This window comes from Camelus bactrianus, chromosome 9 (assembly GCF_048773025.1).
Source record: "Camelus bactrianus isolate YW-2024 breed Bactrian camel chromosome 9, ASM4877302v1, whole genome shotgun sequence".
Lineage (NCBI taxonomy): Eukaryota > Metazoa > Chordata > Mammalia > Artiodactyla > Camelidae > Camelus > Camelus bactrianus.
In genome coordinates this window covers 60856954-60878516 of record NC_133547.1, presented here as the reverse complement: position 1 = coordinate 60878516, position 21563 = coordinate 60856954, and the positions used below count along the sequence as shown (strand labels likewise).

The 21563-nt window shown below is 36.2% G+C and overlaps 1 protein-coding gene and 1 non-coding gene across 2 annotated transcripts in view; one reads left to right on the top strand and one right to left on the bottom strand.

Annotated features, from left to right (window-relative positions):
• Nucleotides 1-21563, top strand: part of SNTB2 (syntrophin beta 2) — a 90039-nt gene that overhangs the window by 35613 nt on the left and 32863 nt on the right. Inside the window, exons 2-3 of the mRNA XM_074370520.1 lie at nucleotides 7826-8039; nucleotides 18965-19175. Of these exons, the coding sequence (XP_074226621.1) occupies nucleotides 7826-8039; nucleotides 18965-19175 (425 nt within the window). The remainder of the gene's footprint in view (nucleotides 1-7825; nucleotides 8040-18964; nucleotides 19176-21563) is intronic.
• TRNAT-AGU (transfer RNA threonine (anticodon AGU)) lies at nucleotides 3112-3184 on the bottom strand. Its single transcript has one exon. It is a non-coding gene; the product is annotated as a tRNA-Thr (tRNA).

Here is a 21563-nt window from a genome sequence, read left to right as displayed (position 1 = left end):
ACCAGTTGATAAAGTGCATTGCAGATGTGAAATGGTCAAGAATAAGGATTGAGAATAAGGGCCTTTGGATTGGGTGAATCAGAAAACATGAGTGACTCTTTAGAATGCAGTTTTATTCAGAAGCGATTAAGGAGCAAAAGGAGAAAATAGAAACAGCAAGTATAAACTTTATTTTTGTTTTCAAGGAGTGGTAAAGAGAGGAAGGAACCAAGTCAGGGGTAGTAAGATCAAGACAAGGCTTTTCCAGTTTGGGTAAACTTGGAACTGTTTTAGGCCAGTGTTTCTGTGGAGTACTTGTCTCTCATGGGGCTCCTGTCTCTTGCTGTTCCTTCTTTTCTCCCCAGCCCTTTAATAGTGGAGTGTCCTCTTGTCTATGCGCACTTCTTTGGTAATGGTGCTGAAAGTCTTCTGTTTGTCCCTTTAGGTCCACTTCTCTTTCTCTACCTGCTTTCTGACCCAGGATGCTGACCTGCATGTACCACATCAACAGGTTTCCTTGCCCTTTGGCTTTTGTTGAGTTTAACCAGTATGGAGATCCAACAGGACACTGGGGGAAAAGAGGCAGTAGAGTGAGGTTGGAGCATTTATCCTCTTGGCTCCCAATCTGCAGGGTCACTGCAGTCTGGTGAACTGACTGAAGGTCACTGCTCCTCCCAAGTTAGTTCTCTACAGGACTCTCTCCTGGGCCTAATTAACTACTTCCTCTCCTAGTCCCTTCAGGCCTGGGTGTAGAAACAGGATATCACACTCTATTTTTCCTTGTGGTTTCCCTGAACTCTTATCCACACCTTTATAAATTGTCCTTTTATTAACCCCATGATGTCTGTTTCCTGCTGGGACCCTGACTAATATGGTGATCTTACCCAGTCTCGTGGCCTTAAATATCAGCCACATGCCAGCAGCTCCCATATTTATAGCTCCGGCCCAGATCCATCTCCTGAACTGCAAACTCATATCTGACTGCCTGCTAGATTTGATTGCCTAATGTATGTCTCAGTTTACTGACCTTTCCTTCTAAACCTGTTGATGGTGATTTTATCATTCCTGTTTTTTAGGACAAAAATCTCAATGTCATCCTCAGTTTCTCTCTTTTTCATAACCCCACTTCACCAATCTGTCAGGTCATTTGAGTAGGTCTACCTTCAGTAGAGAATCTGACCATTTTTCGCCACCTCCACTCCTGTCACCCTGGCCCAACTCGCATAATCTCTCACCTGTGATAACCTTCCAGTTGGTCTTCCTGCTTCTTCCCTTGTTGTCTTTCACTCTATTTTCAACAAAGTGGTGAGAATGATTAAAATACAAGTTAGATCATGTCACTGCTCTGCTCATACCTCTCGATGGCTTCCTATTTCAGAATAAAAGCCGAAGTTCTTTCAATGACCTGCACTACCCATTCCCTATACCTCTGTGACTCCATTTTGTACTCTTTCCCCTTCAATTACCCTATGCTAGTCACATTGGCCTTACTTACTGCTTTACCACTGTTCTTCCCTCAGGAATGCTTCTTCCAAATATCTCCATGACTAAGTCCCTCACCCCCTTTAAGTCATTGCTCAAATGTCTTCATAATGGAGTTCACCTAACCACCTTATTTACAGTTGCAGATTGACCCCCTTGCAGCAGTCCTGATCCACCTTCCTTTATTGTTTTTCCTTTTCTATAATTTTTAGTGTCTTATACTATATAATTTATTTCATTTTTTAATTATCATGCAGTAAAATTTGCTCCCCCATGTCCCCATATGGTATACAATTCTGTGAATTTTAACGGATGTATAAATTCTTGTGAGCATCACCACAATAAGGATATAGGACAGTTCTATGCTCCAAAAAACTAATCACATCTTCCCCATCCCTATCTTCAGATAGTTTTAACTTTTCAATAATAGAATCATACAGTATATAACCTTTTTTTTTTTTAGTTTTCTTTTTAAATTTAACTTTTAAAAATGTTTGTTTTTTGTTTGGGGGGGGAGTTAATTAGGTTTATTTATTTACTTATTTAATTTAATGGAGGAACTGGGGATTGAACCTGGGAGCTATACCATTCAGCTATAACCTCCTCCCACGTATGTAACCCTTTGACACTGGCTTCTTTTATTCAGCATGAGCCTTTGAGATTCATCCAAGTTGCTTGGTGTATTGATAGTTCATTTTCCTTTTTATCACCAAGTAGCATTCTGTTCTCTGGCTGTACTGCAATTTATTCATTTACCCATTAAAAGAAATTTGAGTTGCTTCCAGTTTTGGCACTTAGAAATAGAACTGCTAAAAACATTCATGAACAGACTTTTATGTGAACATGTTTTTATTTTTCTAGAATATAATTTACTTATTCATTACATTTATCCTTTTTTTTTTTCATGTTTTGTTCACAAATGTATTATTCTAAGTTCCCAAAACAGTTCTTGACACAAGAGCTCAGTAAATTGGAGGCTTTGCAGTGTTACTTGAAAATGAAAAGATATAGTGAAGCCAGAGTCACTGTGAACACATTCAGGGTTTCACATCACCAAAGCCTAGACTGTGCAGTCTACTCAAACTAAATGGTAAGAGACTTGAGCTGAAAGACACCTGCAAGTTAAGAATATAAAAGGCTTTTTACTGAAAGTAAAATAATTCCTTCCTAATGGTTTTGGTGGTCATCTATCAGATTCTTGATTTGGAGGTGGAGCTGGAGATGCGGTTGAGGAGAAGCTTCTTGGGAGAATACTTTAACAGTGATGTTGACATAACTCATTTGTCAGCAAAATGAAAAGCCTGCTCTTCTACCCTAAGGTTAAGTCAGAAACAGACTTGCTTGCAAAAGCAGGGGAAAGAATGGCACCATTCTCCCCACATTGTCTGACCTGTTTAGTTTCACTTAACCTCATAGTAAAGGTCACTTGATGAGACAAGAAAACGATAAGCATTAGAGATAAAAGAGGAAAGTAATGATTATGTGAGAGATTGATGCTTATAAGGGAAATGATTGATTTACCAGAATACTTGTGTTTGCAGCCTGTAGGTTAGGTCTGCACTATGAAGTATCTTTTGATAGTGCATTCTTTTTTTTTTTTTTTTAGGGGGGTGGAGGAGATAATTAGGTTTATTTATTTATTTATTCTAATGGAGGTACTGGGGATTGAACCCAGGACCTCATGCATACTAGGCATGCACTCTACCACTGAGCTATACCCTCCCCGTGAAGTATCTTTTGGATAAGCTTTTAAAAGCCACATATATGGCATTCAGTTTAAAATCAGGTGCTGCCTAATGCCCCAAACCAGGATACCGGTGTACCTTGTTAATATACATGGACCCCCTTTAACCCTACTTATTAGAGCATGGAATTCAGTAAGAATCAGTTGGATCTTGGATCCTATCCAGTGCATTATACTTTTTGAAGGCTCAACAAGATTTCAGTTTAAGGTGGTTCTGTGTTTAGTTTGAGCAAGGTTTCAGAATAAGTTTTCTTCCTTTTTAAATGACGTGGTTTTTAAAAATAAATGCTTCGGACTCAAAAATTTCAAATATACTGACTACATAAAGAAAAAAAGGCAATTCTATGCCCATATCTAAGCACTATTGATATTTTGATTAAAATCCTTCAAGATGTCTTTCTAGGTATGTGTACAGTACATGTATGTGTTTTTCTCATTCTAAAGAGAAGGGATTAATTATATTGTTACTTTTAGGGTAGGGGGAAGCCCCCTTCATTTTCAATAAAATGAGCAGTGCATAGAAGAAAGAAGATTAACTTCAGCATCTAAACACCTAAAACATTATAAACATCAGAGTTTAATTAAACATTTTGAGGATGATCTTTAACTATCAGGAGAAGTAATTCTGAAATAGATCATGGGTTCTGAGTCTACCTGAATGCTATGTGGGAGTGTAGAGGTTTTGCTTATCCAGCCAGTTACCCAGGTTAAAGCATTATGGCAACTGGAGAGGTCTAAGGATAGGGCTTAAACAGAACACTGTTAACTTTACACCTTTTCCAAATCTCAGGTAAATTAGAAACAGATGTCTATTTATGGTTCTTCAGCCATTATGGGTAACCAGTTAGATGGGGGTGTCAATGCCATGGTCATCAACTCAGGTAAAACTCATTGCTCTTTTAATAAGGCCATGCAATAGGTTGTGTGTATATGACTGTTTTATTTAAGTATGTGTGCAGTAATCAGCTCATTGATGCTACTCTGTGATCAAATGAACTTCTCAGTACATCGTAAAGAGGGCTTTTCTAACCACTGTAATATTCAAGGGTAGTCATCTAGCACAGCAAAGGAAACCATAAGCAAAACAAGATGACAGCCTCTGGAATGGGAGAAAATGTTTGCAAATGATGTGACTGACAAAGGTTTAATTTCCAGAATATATAAACAGCTCATATAACTTAGTAAAAAAAAAAAACAAACAACCCAGTCCAGAAATTGGCAGAAGACCTAAACAAGTAATAATCCAGTGAAAACATACAAATGGCTAATAAGCACATGGAAGAATGCTCAATATTGCTAGTTATCAGAGAAATGGAAATCAAAACTACAATGAGGTATCACCTTACACCAGTCAGAATGGCCATCATTAAAAAGTCCACAAACGACAAATGCCAGAGAGGGCATGGAGATAAGGGAACCTTCCTACACTGTTGGTAGGACTGCAGTTTGGTGCAGCCATTAGGGGAAACAGTATGGAGATTCCTCAAACAACTAAAAATAGACTTACGATATGATCCAGCAATCCCACTCCTGGACATATATCCAAAGAGAACTCTACTTTGAAAAGACACATGCACCCCAATGTTCATATCAGCTCTATATACAATAGCCGAGACATGGAAACAACCTAAATGTCCATCAACAGATGACTAAATAAAGAAGCTGTGATATATATTTATATAGTGGAATACTACTCAGCCATAAAAAAGAATGAAATAATGTCATTTGCAGCAACATGGATGGATCTGGAGATCATCATTCTAAGTGAAGTAAGCCAGAAAGAAAGAAAAATACCATATGATATCAGTCATATGTGGAATTAAAAAAAAAAAAGAAAACACTAATGAACTTCCTATAAAACAGAAATAGACTCAGACATAGTAAACAATCTTATGGTTACTAGGGGGAAGTGGGCGGGAAGGGATGAATTGGGAGTTCGAGGTTTGCAAATATTAACTAGTATATATAAAATATATAAACAAGTTTCTTCTGTATAGCACAGAGAAATATATTCAATATCTTGTAGTAACCTATAATGAAAGAGAATATGAAAATAAATATATGTATGTATATGTATGACTGAAGCATTATGCTGTACACCAGAAATCATTGATGCATTGTAAACTGACTACACTTCAATTAAGTAAAAAGAGTAGTGATTTAGAATCTCTTTAATTTCCCCCAGTTGGTAATCCAGCAGTTCGTATATTGCCTTAAATGTTCAAAAGAGCAAGTCTTTGCCATTGGCAGTGACTGGAAATTTTAAGAATTTCTGCCAAAGTTGTTGTGATCTAATTCTCTCTTGAAAGCACAAAGCTAAGCTAAAGTATGTATTGAAATGCCTGAGTCAGCCACTCAAGGGATATACTGGCTGCACCCCTGCTCATTCTTCTAGGATGAAAAAATCTCCTTGGTGACCCGAGTCATCTAGCTTTTACTCTCTCCACCTAGAAATACACATAACTATACATAGAAAGCACACACACATATACAAACACATATAAACTCTATCTAAATGCTGGCATTAGCATTATTATATTTTCTAGAATTATGCTTAACTTCAGCAGATCTTATTTAATAACTTATAAGAAAATAATTTTGCCTGTTCTACTGATTGCTGTTAACTTTTTTAAACTTCTCTAACTTTTTAATTTAGGGAAGGAGAAGAAAAACATCTACTATTTATTGAATGTTTAGTAGATGCCTAGAATTTTTACTTGCTTAGTGTTACTGCCATTTTATAGATGAGGGCCTCAGAGCTGTCAAGTGAGAGCATACAGTTCTGAAGTAGCAAGCACAGTTAGTAGTTAGTATTTGAACCGGGTCTGTGTGATTCCAAAGGCCTCTCTATCACCGTATCATGTAGAGTGAGCTGTAGAATGCTAGGGTTATAAAAGACTGTTATCACTATTATTAAGTAAAAAAAGCAAGATGTGGAAACACTAAGCATAATATACTACCATTGTGTGTATATGTAGATATACATATGTGTGTGTGTATTTTTATATATGCTTAGCATATCACTGGAAGACCATACAATGATTGCCTCCAGGGATGGGAATTGGGCTGCTAAAAATACACATTTTTTATTATAAAATCTTTTATACCTTTTGAATTTTGTTATGTGCATGCATTACCTATTTTAAAAAAAACAAAATTTTAAAGACTGTTGTTAGCTGTGTTTTTAGAAGCATATCTGATCATTTTTTAGATTTAGTAATCTCTTTCTTAGTAAAATTTCATAGGCTTATAAAGCTTCTAATGCTATAAAATATTAATACTAGCTATTATGACATTGATAAGGATTGATACCTTTCTAGTTTTTCAGTTCCCATGATGCTAATGACCTACCACAATGGAATTTGAAAGGAGGTAGAATACTGATGTAGAATATATTGATGTTTGCAGAGGAAATGGTGACTGATTTATCTATATTCAAGTATTTATTGACATTTCTAATGCTATTTTAGATTTTAGTAATCTTCAGTCTGTCTAGTTTTTGAAGTAAGAACACTATGCCTCAAATGACAGTGGTTGCCAGTCATGACTGAGGTAAAAGAAGTATTTTATATGAGTCCTAAAGTTGAACTTAAAAAGGAAAAAGTTTCCCATCTCTTAAAAGCTGTATTTTAATTAGGGGCTGCCATTAATGGAAATACCTTATTTTGACTATACTTTATTTTTGTACTTGTTTTTGAAAACTATAGTGGTTTGTTTACATAGCTGTCTCCTGTACTATACTGGGCACTCCTTGAGGGCAGGATCCATGCCTCATTTGCACTTGAATTCTCAGTGGCTAACCTAATGACTGACACTTGGAAGGCAGCTAAAAATGTTGGTTGAGTTGAATTGACCTGAACTAGAGATACATAGTTCTAAATTGGAGAAGAGAGAGAGATAATCCAGTCTGCAGCTATTTGAAGGGTTTTCATGTAGAAGAGAAAAGATTAAGTTTGTTCTTTATGGCCTCAGTAGTCAGCAAACCAATGGGTGGAAGTTTCAAGAAGTTTCTAAATGTTAAGAGTTGTCCAAAGCTAGATGGCGCTGCCTCAGGAGGTACTGAATCTATTGCCAGATTCATTCATGGATGGCCAACTACCAAGTGTTTAATGGTTCATTTTTTCCTTCACTCATTTATTCAGGCATTTACTGAAAAGGCACTGGTCTAGATGTTGGATACCAAGATTGAATAAATCAAAAACCCTGCCTTCGGGGAACTCACAACCAGCCAGGGAACTGAAAGGATTTCACCGCAGGATGCTTAGAGGTTGTTACAGAGAAGTAATGGTAGTACCCTGGAGAGAGTGGACAGGAAAGGCTGCTGAAGAGGTGGCCCTTGAATGGAGTTGACCAGACAGACAAAGGGAGAAAGGAGTCCTAAGCAGAAGGAACAATATGCAAAGACTCAGAAGTTAAAGTTTTTAGAATAGAGTAATGGTATATCATTGGGATTACATGCCCTTAAAGCACTCTCCAATCCTAATATTCTGGGTGCTGGCTCTTTAACTTTGTGTATTTTTTCACTTCATGCCAGATAGTGCATGTATGTGTATATTTCAGTTGTCATTTTTCATAGGAAGCAAAAAAATACTAACCTTCTTCTTTGATTTCTGTTCGTAGTAAAGTTCATCCGAGAAGTAACGCCATATATCAAGAAGCCATCATTAGTATCAGATCTGCCATGGGAAGGTGCAGCTCCCCAGTCACCAAGCTTTAGTGGCAGTGAGGACTCTGGTTCTCCAAAACACCAAAACAGCACCAAGGACAGGAAGGTCATTCCTCTCAAAATGTGCTTTGCTGCTAGAAACCTAAGCATGCCGGACCTGGAAAACAGGTGAGCTGTACCTAAGGAGAACATCATACTCACAGCTTTGCCAACTTAAGAACTTGTTACAATATTACTTATGCATATTTTTATGCAGTAATAATGACTGTTGACAAAATTATGTAGAGGAAAACATCAATTTGAGATGAGAGAATCATTTTTGGACTTCCATATCTAAACTACTTCACAAATGTGTGTACATATATAGATAAATTTTAGACAAATATCTCCTTAGAAGGAAATTCTTTATACTGTGGATATTATAAAGAGTCAGAGATCTGCATTATAGATCATGCTGCATCAACTACTAATGTGACACTGGCAAGTTATCTTCTCTTGACCTCAGTTCCTCATTTGTAAAATGAGAGAGTTGGGTTGGATAATTTCTATGTCTTTCCTAGTTCTATAACCATGTGGGTTCTATGGCTTTGTCTTTATTAATGCTATGAAGTGGTACTGGTAAACCTAGTGTTAGGTTAGAGATTAGGGGGAAAAAAAGAGGTAAAGAAGCTTGTCCAAAGACATCACAATGAAGGACAAACTTTTTATAATGTGCTTTTACTTTTATGGTCTGAATGCACAGCCGGGTGCCTAATCAGGATGGGATGGTTCACAGAAGACAGCAAGAAGCTAAATGACCTTCTTGGGCATTTTAGGCCACAGGGACGTAAAAGCTCGTACTCTGTAGTGTGTTGTGTATATGCAAGAAAGAGCTGAGCTCTGCAACCACACAGACCTTGGTTTGAATCCCTGCTAGAGCACCAGCTCGGAGGAAGTCTTCTGGGCAAGTCCCTTGACCTCCATAAACCTCCATATCCTTATCGGTTTTTTTTTTTTTTTAAAGGATAATGCTTTTTAACTCAGCGTGTAGATTAAATAAGGTAACACACATGAAGCCCTTTGCATAGAGCCATGGTAGCTTCTCAAGAAATAATAGTTTAAAAAGTCTTAATTCCTAACTTTGTATACATATTTTGAAAATTATACTGATACATTTATATTGTTTTTGTTTGCTTTCTTTGAAAAGTTTAAGGCATAGAAATTACTTTTTGTTATATACAGGTTTATTTGTGAAAGATTGTGTGTATATTGAATCATAAATAAATACAAAAAACAGCTTAATCTTTAAAGAAATGCTATTTCTATTTTTTTCATGTAGTAAGAATCTAATTTGTAAACAATCACCTTTGCCTCTTAAATCCAGATTAAATTTTTTTTCTCAAATGATCTATTAATCATGGACTTAAAAAAAATTAGGTGGTAGGGACCATAGAGAAAGAACTAGAATAGAGTAACAATGTAATAAAGAAGAACAAATAGCGACTAAATTTGTTAACAGGTTGTCAGGCTGAGGAAAGTATTCAGGCTAAGTCTCTTCGTTATACTTCATTTCTTAGATTGAGAATCAATACCTGTTGTCTCTCAGTCTGTTCAGGCTGCTGTAACAAAATACCAGAGACTGGTGGCTTATAAACAGCAGAAATTTATTTTTCACTGTTCTGGGAAATGATGGGAAGTCCAGGATCAAGGCACTGGCAGATTTAGTATCTGGCGAGGGCCCACTTCTGGGTCATTTTCTTGCTATGTCCTCACATGGCAGAAGAGTCTAGAGAGCTCTCTGGGGTCTCTCTTATGAGAGCACTAATTCTATCCGTGAGGGCTCTGCCTTCATGCTCTAATTGCCTTTCAAAGGCCCCATCTCCTAATATTACCACATTGAGGGTTAGGGTTTTAACATATGAATTTGGGACGGGATGAGACACAAACATTCAGTCTCTAGCACCTGTACTGCTGCTAGTATTTCTGGGTTTTGGAGAAAAAGGCAAAGTATTATAAAGATTCTGTAGAACTCTGGGGTTGTGGGAGTAGGGAGAAAAGGAAGGAGGAAGGTGATATGACTTGGCTGTACTGCTGACAGTTATGCTAGTTTATTATCCACTAAGACATCTTTTAGAGCTCAGTAACCTTGGCCTTTATTAAAACTTGGGGTTGCATTCTCTTTAGCACATATGCTAAGGACATTTGATGGATGGTCAAGTTTGAAAGAGGTTTTCAGAACCAACTGGAGAGGGCAGTTTGGGCTACAAGAGTTGTACCACACCTTATTCTTCAGTCTACTTGACCATGGTGTACTATACAAGGAAAGGTCTTAGAAGATTCAGGCTTTTGCAGATTATCAGTCTTAATGCTACAAAGTAGTTCATTTCTAATTTAATTGAAATACCAAATTTGCAAATGATCTGCTTTGTAAAATATAAATTGGAAGAGATTCAGGGTTATTCTTATGTCATTCCTACTTGCATTCCAGTGTGCTTTCTAGAGAAAAAGAAAAGCAGTAGAATTGCAAGTACCTGGCAAAATTATCCATAACTTTGGTTATACCCACAGGAATGTGAACATCTATGTGTCTTCACAGAAAATGTTCAGAACTGTTGACTAGTTAGACAGAAGTTAGGGTGATGGACTTTGTAATTTAAGCCAAGCTATTTGTTTTCCAAAAGCAGTAGAAAATGAAAGATTATGTGAGGATTAAGTAAGAGAATGATTATAAAATTGGCAGAGTATGCTCTCAATGTATTCTTATTATAGGTGCTGTTGGTGACCTTAAATGACTTCCTTAATTTCTATGTCTTCCTGTTTCTTCTTTCTGTAAAATGGAATAATAATACCTGTTCAACTATACTCTTTAGAACTACTTCAAGGATAAATAAGATAATATCTATAAAACCGCTTGGAGCTCTTTGATCCTTAAATTTATCTCAGCTCCATCAAAGGAAATGTCATGACCGGTAACACAGCTGCAACATTTAAAGCCATGGAGAAAAACAGTACATGTAGGAACAGCAAAAATAAGTTCATCAGGACATCTGTCACCAAGACATTTATCATACAGCAGCCTTATATAACTGACCATATTTCTCTTTGGAAATCTTAATCTTCCACATAGTCTTTTGTAAAACTCTGAGCCAAAAATAGGCTTAGATTTTCCCTAATCTGGAAAATATTTATGAATCTGGTTTTTAAGTGCTATGTAGGCAAGTGGCTTCCCATCATTCTTCTTTTTTTTCTAACATTTTATTATGAAAATCTTTAAATATATAGCAAAGTCAAAATAATTTTGTAGTCAGCCCTCATTTTCCCACCACCTAGATTCTACCATTAACAATTTTACTATGTTTGCATTATCACACATTGGCCCATCTATCTGTCAATCCATCTTAATTTTTACTAATATATTTCAAAGTGAGTTGCACACATTAATATACGTCCCTCTAAATACTCAACCATGCATATGAGTAACTAGAGTTCAGTATTTCACTGTAGCTTTTTTTCTTCTGAGATAATATTTGCATACAATAAAATACACAAATTATAACTTTTGATAGGTGCATACAATTTTATAACCCACACCTATGAAGATACAGAATATTACCATTACCCTGGAACGTTTTCTTGTGCCCCTTCCCATTCAATTCCCTCTCTCAGCTTCTGGGGCTACTACTGTTCTTTCTATCATAGATTTGTTTCAACAATTCTCAAGCTTTATATAAATGTCATCATATCATATGTACTCTTTTGTGATAGAATTCTTTTACTCAGCATAAGATTTTTGAGATTCGTCCATCTTGTTGCATATGTTAATAGTTCTTTCTCTTTTATTGCTCAGTAGTATTATGTTATACGAATATATCACAGTTCTTTATCCAATTTCCTGTTGATGGACACCTGAGCTATTTCCAGTTTGCAATTAATAAAGTTACTATGAATTTTTTTGTACATCCTTTTTTTGTGGACATACATTTTCATTTCTCTTGGGTAAATTCTTAGGAGTACACTTTGCTGGCTCAAATGGTAGGTGTATGTTTGGCTTAAAAAAAAGAAAACTGCCATACTTTTTTCCAAAGTGGCTGTGCTGTTTTACACTTCCACCAGCAGTGTATGAGAGTTTCCATTGCTCCACATCCTTGCCGACATTGGTAGTATCAGTCTTTTTAATACAAACTATTCTGATGGCTGTGTAGTGGAATCTCTTTATGGTTCATCCTTCATTTTTTTGTAAAGTCTTCAATCTCTAAATCAAAAGCTTATTCTACATGAGAAGAAAACATCCTTTTTTTGTTTTGTTTTACTGTGTTGATTCAATTTCACTGTCTAGAGCTGAAAAAAAGTGATAAACCTTCAGAATGAATAAAAAAGGAGGAGGAAGTTTATTTACTTCCTTCACCTCTAGTCTTCAGGACCTCACTAGATGCTTCTGATAGTTATAAGCGGTTCATTGTGGAAAGTGAAAACTAAATAAATAATGATAAAGTCCAGGGAGAGAACATGAGCCTATTCCTTAGCAAACAGCATTGTGGGCAGTGTGGAGTTCAGTGAGGACAAGGTGTTCTTAAATGCTGCTTTTGGGAAATGTAAATCTGTTACCTTTGAGCTGGTTCACAGTGTCTGAGTCATCTTCACATTGGCTGTTTTCCTTGTAAAAGGTGAATTTTGGCTTTATGACATATAAAACAATATGATTATTACTAAATTTGAACACATAAGTTATGTCAAAGACTTTATTAAATGGAAGAAAGAAGCAGGCTGGACTTACAGAATCCTATCCTTCTGTGTACCTAAACATGATCTGATTCATCTGATCAAAATGTGATTGCATTTCTCAGGAAATCCTCAGTGGTTTGACTACAGGCCAAAACTCTTCACACTCTAGCCGTCTCTTCCTCTCTCCTGTGGTCCCAAACAATTACTGGCAGACTGACTCCTAATTTTTATTAGCAGAGTTTTCATTTGAATTTTTCTTTTAAAACAGCAGTAGACTTTACGAAACACTTTGTCTCCTTTATCAGCTATAGGGGCTGCTTCTTCAAAAACAGACTTCTGGATCCTAGAGTCATCAGTCCTTTTTTGGAGTTTCTTTTCTGTTTCTCCTAATTTAATTTTCTGTTTCGCAATCACTTTTTAAGAAACACTGCAAAATTTGTTTTTTCATGAAAAGATGGTCATTCTGTCATGGGAACTAACTTACTTCCTGTTTTCATCTTTTTCCAGCCTTGTGATCCCAGTATCTTCTCATGTTTAATCAGGTTTACTTTTATTTTATAATGGACTTACTTTCCATTCTTCCAGTTATTAAAAATTAGGATCTTTGACATCGGGATTTTCAGAGTTTATAGACTGTCAAAGGAGCTCTGTCTAAGAGACTGTCCTAGGAACTATATGAGATGTAAAGCCTTTTTCAGAAGGTGAATGTTTTGTGGCTAGAGAAGGATGAACTGATTCCTGTCTTTAGTGCTAAGTAGGTCAGTGGGAGGAGTGAAAGCAATTTTTCATCATGATTTTGCAACTGAACTTTTAGCATGTGATTAAGGATGTTAAGCTGGTTAGAGTGCCATAACAACCAGGTGGAAATAAATAGCCTTTATAGAAAATGACCAGCCTGATAGAGGGTCTGCATTAAGAACATCACTGGCTCTTCCACTCATTTTGGTGGGATGAGGGTGAATGTGAATATTTTGCTGGGCTGAGGGTGGGGCAGTCACTGGCCGTTGGGTGTGGAGCATGCTGAAACATTCAGCCAGCCTCTTTATTTTAGCTGCATGCTTTACTCCCACTCCCAGAGGCAACTGGTGCCTCCAATTCCCCAGCCTCTTTGGGATTCTGCAACATGGACTGGCTCAGATTTGACTCTCCCCACTTTTCTTAGGTCTGCTAAGTCATTTAACTCCTCTGTCTGCTTGCCAGCTTCCAAAATTTTGTTGGAGTTGCTCTTCTCTTCTCCCTGAGCTTGGAGGATTATGCTTTTTTAAAATCCCCTTTAAAGTTCAGTGATAACAAAGCACAGTATATAAAAGAAAAAATTGGTAAGTTGAACTTCATTAAAATTTAAAACTTCTGCTCTATAAAAGACACTGTATATTATTAGGATTCTGCAGAGAAACTACCAAAAGGGTGGATGGATGGATAAGATAAGATAAGATAAGATAGATTTATTATAGGGATTAGGTCATGTGATTATGGAGGCCAAGAAGTCCCATGATCTGCTTCCTGTAAGCTGAGATCCAGGAAAGCCCATCATACAACTTAGTCCAAGTTCAGAGGCCCAAGAACCAGGAGAGCCAATGTTGGAGTTTTTTTGTTTGTTTCTTTATTGAAGTGTAGTTGATTTACAAGAAATTGAATATAGTTCCCTGTGCTATACAGTAGATCCTTGTTCTTTATCTATTTGTATATAGTAGTGTGTGTCTGTTAAACCCAAACTCCTAATTTATCCTTCCCCTCATTTCTCCTTTGGTAGCCATAGTTTGTTTTCTGTGTCTGTGAGTCTATTTCTGGTTTGTAAATAAAATTTGTCTTTTTTTAGACTCCACATATAAGTGATATCATATGTGTTTGTCTTTTTCTGACTTATTTCACGTAATATGATAACCTCTAGGTCCATATATATTGTTACAAACAGCATTATATTAATCTTTTTTTGTCAGAAGAGCCAATATTTGAGGGCAGGAAAAGAAGATGGATGTCCCAACTCAAGCAGAGAGCAAATTTGCCCCTCCTCTGCTTTTTTGTTCTATTCATGTCCTGAATGGATTGGATGATGCCTACCTAAACTGGCGAGGGCCACTAATACTCAGTCTACTGATGATGCTAATCTATCCCAGAAACACCTTCACAGACAAATCCTTGAAATGTTTTACCAGCATCGGGACATCCCTTAGCCCCGTCAAGTTGACACATAAAATTAACCATTGCACACTGTTAAGAGAATGAAAATACAATCCACGGACAGGGAGAAAATCTTTGTAAAATACATATCAGATAAAGAATTGATATTCAAAATGTACAGTGGGTTCCTAAAACTCAACAGTAAGAAAACAACCTAATTTAAAAATGGGCAATAAATCTGAAAAGACACCTCACCAGAGAAGAAATACAGATGACAAATAAGCATATAAAAGGTGCTCAACATCATCTGCCATTAGGAAGCTGCAAATTAAAACAATGAGATACCACTGCACACATATTAGAATAGCCAGAATCCATCTGACAACACCACATGCTGGCAAGGATGTTCAGCAACAGGAACTCTCATTCATTTTTAGAGGGAATGCAAACTGGTGCAGCTACTTTGGAAGACAGTTTCATAGTTTCTTACAAAGCTAAATGTACTCTTATCATGTGACCTAGCAGTTGTGCTCCTTGGTATTTACCCAAAGGAGTTGAAAATTAAAAACTTCTGTCCAAACAAAAACCTATACACACGTGCTTTAATAATAATTGCCAAAAATTGAAAGCAACCAAGAAGTCCTTCAATAGGTGAATGGATAAAACAAACTATGGCACATTCAGACAGGGGAATATTATTCAGTGATAAAAAGAAATGAGCTCTCAAGCCACAAAGGACATGGAGGAAACTTAAATGAAAGAAGCCAATCTGAAAGGGTTGCATACCATATGATTCCTTGGAGACAGTGAAAAGATCAGCAGTTGCTAGGAGTTACGGGTCAGGGGTTGAGTGCTGGAGGAATCAGTAAGTGGAGCACAAAGGATTTTTAGGGCAGTGAAACTGTTATTCTGAGTAATACTGTAATGGTAGATATGTCATTATACTTTCATCAAAATCCATAGAATGTACAACACAGAGTGAACCAAGACTTTAGTTAATAATGTATCAATATTGGCTCATCAGTTGCAACAGTTGTACCACACTAATGCACTATGCTAGTAGGATGAGGGGCAGCCAGGAGTATTTGGGAGCTCTCTGTTCTTTTTGCTCTTTTTTTTTTTCTGTAAACTTGATACTGCTCAAAAAAAGTTTATTATTATTTTTTAATCCCCTTCAATTGTTTTTAGTGGGATTTTGGGAAAGAGTAGAATAGATGTATGTGCTCAACTGCCATCTTATATGGAAAGTTCTAGAAAACCTTTTTATTTTTGAGATTAGTGTAAATAGTAAAATATAAAATAACCTGCTTTGAGTTTGTACACATATATTATCTAATAATCTAGCAGTACATTTTATAGATAGTTGTCATTAAGTAAATTTAACCCAAAGTAAGTTTAGCTACTTTAATGATTATTTGAGCAGTTTCTCTGAGGAATACAGTTATTAACTCATCAAAAGGATTATAACAGAGATGACTACATTTTTGTGCAATATTTTATTGTTATCTAGTGTAGTGTACTGTTTTAAATCTTCCCATAACAAATACATAACTATTTTTCTTCTAGATAATATAATCACTTTTTAGCCAACAAATCTTTATTTTAAGGACTATGACAGCAACAATTGATACAGTGAAAAATTACATTAAAAGGAATAAGTATTATAACAGAGAACTAAGGAAAGGTCAATATGACTCTTAAACTGTCAGAGATCTCTTTTCTTCCTCTCTCTACTTGTGCTAGGCCTTTAGGATGGAGGAGTTCCTCCTGCCTAGGAGTCTGTGTCCCACTGGTGAGCTCTGTGTAGTCTCATCCTTCTTGGGTCCAATTAAATCTTCCCAGGTCATTTCTTTCTCTATTGTAATCCATCTTACATCCCACCATAAGATTATTTTTAAATTTATTTATTTCTAAATTTTTAGTTGTGGTAAAATACATGTAACATAAAATTTACCATCTTAATCATTTTTTAGTGGTGTTAAGTATGTTCATATCATTGTAATACCAATCTTCAGAACTTTTTCATTTTGCAAAACTAATACTACACTCATTAAATAACTCCCCATTTCTCCATCCTCCCAGCCCCTGGCAACTACCATTCTACTTTTTGTTTCTATGAGTTTAACTACTCTAGATACCTCATGTAAATGGACTCATAAAATATTATCTCTTTTGTGACAGGCTTACTTCATTTAGAATAACATCCTCAAGATTCACCCATGTTGTAGCTTGGGTCAGAGTTTACTTCCTTTTTAAAGCTGATGAGAGTCCATTGTGTATATATATACCACATTTTGTTTATCCATTCTCTTGATGGACATCTGGGTTATTTCCACCTTTTGGCTGTTGTGAGTGATGCTGCTATGAACATGGATGTACAGATAACTCATAAAAAATTTTTTGATTCATTGTTTTGATCATATTGAGTCCTCAGTGATTCCGTGTTGCTTTCTGATTAATATCCAGACTTAACCTGCTATTCAAAACTCCCAAAATTTTGGTACCAAGCTACTTCTCACTGTGTTAAACTGTAGGATACAAAATCAAATAAATTCATCAGAACTGTAACTAAAACAAAAACCAAATCACATGTGACTTGCTATCTAAAGATACTCCTCTGAATAATATGAACTTTTGAGTCTGGGCTTTGTTAAGGGTTTTGGCTATTCATTGATCTTATTTTATGTTTTGGCTACTTTCTAGAACTTTTGGCTTACTTCGCTATTGCCCTAGAACTGTAAAGGTAATTCCAGTGGGAGGGCAGGTGAGTGGATAAGTAGACAGGTACCAGGTAGATGTGTTTATAAACTGTCTCATAACATGACCCCAGCTTGGTAAGAGTGCCCCAGAGGTACAGAGGTATCCATTGCAGTCCTCCTCTGCCACCTCCACCTTGGGAGTACCTTTTTTAGCCAAGAACTTCATAGTAGTCATGTATGTAGTTTACAGAAGTGGTTTTTGTGACCTGTAATTGTTTATTAATTAATTGTGAATTTTCTGCCTTCCCCATTAGATGATAGGCCTAGTGAGAGTAGAGACTAATTTTTTCTATCTTATCTTTTTCACCACTGTGTCTCTAACACAGTGTCAAGGATAGTATATGGCATGAAGTAGATTCTCAAATGTTTGAGAAAGAAAGGACTGACCCGAGTTGAGATTGAATATTTGCCATATTAAATATGGCAAATTAAAATATTTGGAATTGTAAACAGTTTAGAAATATGACAAAAGAAAGGAATGAAAGCTTCAAGGCAGAAAGCTAGGGTACATGTAAACTGCTTGTCTTTGCCAGGTAGTGTGGGATCTGGTAACAGTGCTTCAAGGAAGCAAAAACTGTCTTCAGAAAGATAAAAGAATAAAAAGATCTCTCCTTGGTCAGTGGCAGTTTGTCAATTTCTAGTCTATCATGGAAAACACTCCTAAGAGCTTTTAATTTTTCCATTTTGAAAGATATATATGTTCACAGCAGTATATATATTTTAGTCATTGATTTATTGACTTTTAAAATTCATCTTGGCAAAAACTTTGACCAGAACATAAAGCAGTATCCAGTAAATTGCTTTATAAGGAATTTGTTCTGTTCAATTATCTAAAAAAAATTAGATAATTCCTAAAGGTTACTTTTGAAGTACAGATTGTTCTCAGTTGAGCATTAACAGATAATAGTCATAGAGCTGAAGATCTCTTAACTAATTTTTCTGTGACTCAGTGCATAATTTAATCATATAGTGTTACCCAGACCCTAAAAAATAATTCCAAATTTTCAGTCATATTCTTCAGCTGTTTTCTTTATTTCACACAATGGAAATTCAGTTCACTATTTGGCAGTAGGTTGGTTTTTTTTTTTTTTTTTTTTTTTTTTTTTTTTGCCTAGCAATACCATATACCAGAATTTTTTAAGTACTTAAAAAAATATTAGTTCCTTCTTTACAATGTACCTATGAAATTCAACAAACATGCTTTCCATTTCTTGGACATGGAAATTAAGACAAAGTGAAGTGTTCTACTATAGACACAATACTATAGATACAATAGGTTCCCTCTTCTTAAGTCATTACATTAACACTGAAACAACAAACCTAGCAGTTAGTCTTTCTGGTGATCACCTTTCCATATATGGATTTCTCTGGATTTGGAGCATAAGGAATTAAGAGAAAGTATTTATATTCTAGAATGTAAAATTAAAGTAGATTTTCGGTTATGTATGTTTAACCCTGGCAGGTTTGATGACTTCTGATCTAGCTCACTTTTTTTTTTCTTTTTCCACGCAGATTGATAGAGCTACATTCTCCTGATAGCAGGAACACGTTGATCCTACGCTGCAAGGATACAGCCACAGCACACTCCTGGTTCGTAGCTATCCACACCAACATAATGGCTCTCCTCCCACAGGTGTTGGCTGAACTCAATGCCATGCTTGGTGCAACCAGTACAGCGGGAGGCAGCAAGGAGGTCAAGCACATTGCCTGGCTGGCAGAACAGGTAGGCTGGGAGGCAGAGCAGGGTCTCATTGAGTTACCATTCAGACCCAGGATAGTTCCCCCACTTCATATATCTCTAATATTTATCATGCAGTCAGGTCCTAGATGTCCAGCTTGCAGATCTTTTGTTAGTCAGTCTTTGGTTTCTTCTCCCTGCCATTTAGCTATTTGTTGCTAATTATCACCTCTACCAGAAGAATTGACTGTCATGATAACCATCATCACAATGTAAGTAGAAAGAGGTTCTTATTAACATCTCTGTCCTTCATGACTGAAGACAATTTTCATGATTTTAGAATAGGATCAGCAAACTTCTTCTGAAAAGACCAGATAGTGCCACAACTACTTGACTTTGCCATTATAGCAAGAACACAATCATAGACAATTTGCATGTGAATAGGTGTGGCTGTGTTTCAATAAACCTTTATTTACAGAAACAGGTAGGGGGCTACATTTGGCCCTGAGGTCATAGTTTCCCAGTCCCTGTTCTAGTCTGTCGACAGAGTTTCAGGGGCAACAGGCTTACTCCCTTGGTCTCAGAAAAGTGTAAAATATGCACAATATTTTATATGCCATTAAACACATGTATAGTTTTTTTGTTATGTTTTGTTTAATATTTTATTTTATTTGGGGGGAGAGGTAATTAGGTTTGTTTATTTGTTTGTTTGTTTGTTTATTTAATGGAGGTACTGGGGATTGAACCCAGGACCTTGTGCATGCTAAGCACACACTCTACCACTGAGCTTTACCCTCCCCCTGAACACATGTATAGTTGTCCTCTACAACTGAAAAATGGAAAGAAGAGAAACAAGAAAACCTAAGTGGATGTTGGGTGAAGGGAAAGGAAGAACATAATCCAAGTTAGCTTAGATCCCAAGTTTGACAAAAGAAAGACTAAAAGTTCTACATGATATTAGAGTACACCCTTTTTCTTTCGGTCCTTCACTATCAGCTGGTCCAGAGGTAGCTGAGAAGAGAAGACTAGACTAAGGATTCAGAGACGAGTGTTCAAGGGCTAGTTCTATTTTTCACTGGTTTTAGATCTTTTAAAAAGTTCCTTCATCTCATTGAATCCTAATTCCTTCATGTGTACAAGGGGGCAGGGATTACATAGTATCCGCCCAGTGAGGTTTTGGTCTTTTGTTTGTGTTTTTGTTTGTTTTGTTTAAGTAGTTTCCCAGGTCTGGCTCCCCAGCTCCACCTCAACAGAGTTATGATTTGGTAGATCTGTGATGGGGCATTTGGTAGCTCCTCAGGTGATTGGTGTTGTGGACCAATTTTGGACTCCACTAATCTTTTTTTCAGCTTTTGAGATTTTTATGAACATTTCAAATAATGATTATAATAAACTATAACACAGAATTAGAACTGTGATGATTTCTTGGAAATATTAGAATAACTAAGCAGAAGAAACTAATGAAAATCATATATAAGTATTTATGACTTTGGAAGTTTTAGTAGTTTAGTATGCTTATCATTGTTTCCATATTTTTATATGCTGGTTGAAAAACTCAATTGAGTGGTAATTGTTCTGTGCTTTCAGCAATGTTAGAAACTTTCATGATTTTAAAAAGATAATATGATTCACATGGTTCAAAGGTCAGAATAAAAAGTTAGTAAGTGAAAAGTCTTACTCTCCTTCTGGTCCCCTATCCAAACTGAAAAGTCTTCTGGTCCCCCATCCACCTAATTCCTGTGCCCTTGCCCGCAGAGAGGTAATCACTTTCATTCCTTTCTAGTGAATCTTTTGAGAGTTTCTTTATGCAAATAAAAGCAAATATAAACATATGTTCTTCTTTTTCTCTTTTATAAAAGAAGAGCATATTATGCACACTGCTTTATACTTTTCTCCCTTTTTTTCGTTAGACAGTATATCCTGGAGATCTTTTCATATCAATGCACAAAGAGTATTCTTTTTTTTTAAGAGAGAATAATTTTTCATTCATGCAAAATGTTGAAAATGACTAAGTTTCAAGGTCATGTTGATCTGAAAAATTTTTTCAGCTACAGTGCATTGTTTTTTACAACTGTACAGTTTTCCATTGTGTGGCTATAGTTAAATAAGCACTTCCCCAGTTTTGTTGTCCTAATCTTTTGCCATTACCAAGAATGCTACAGTGAATAACCTTGTAGTTTGTCCTTTCACACATGTGCTATCCAAACTCTTTGGTTCCCAAGTTCAGATAGGTCAGATAACAAGGAAACACATTATCTGAATGTATTTGGTTCTTAAGTTTTTGATAGTGAGCTTGGATTGTTAGAGTTCATAGAACAGGGGTTATTTCTATACTTATAGGATAAATCCCAGAAGTGCTGGGTCAAAGGGTCTATTAGTTATCTATCGCTTTAAAACAAATTACCCCAAGATTTAGTGGCTTTTAAATAACAT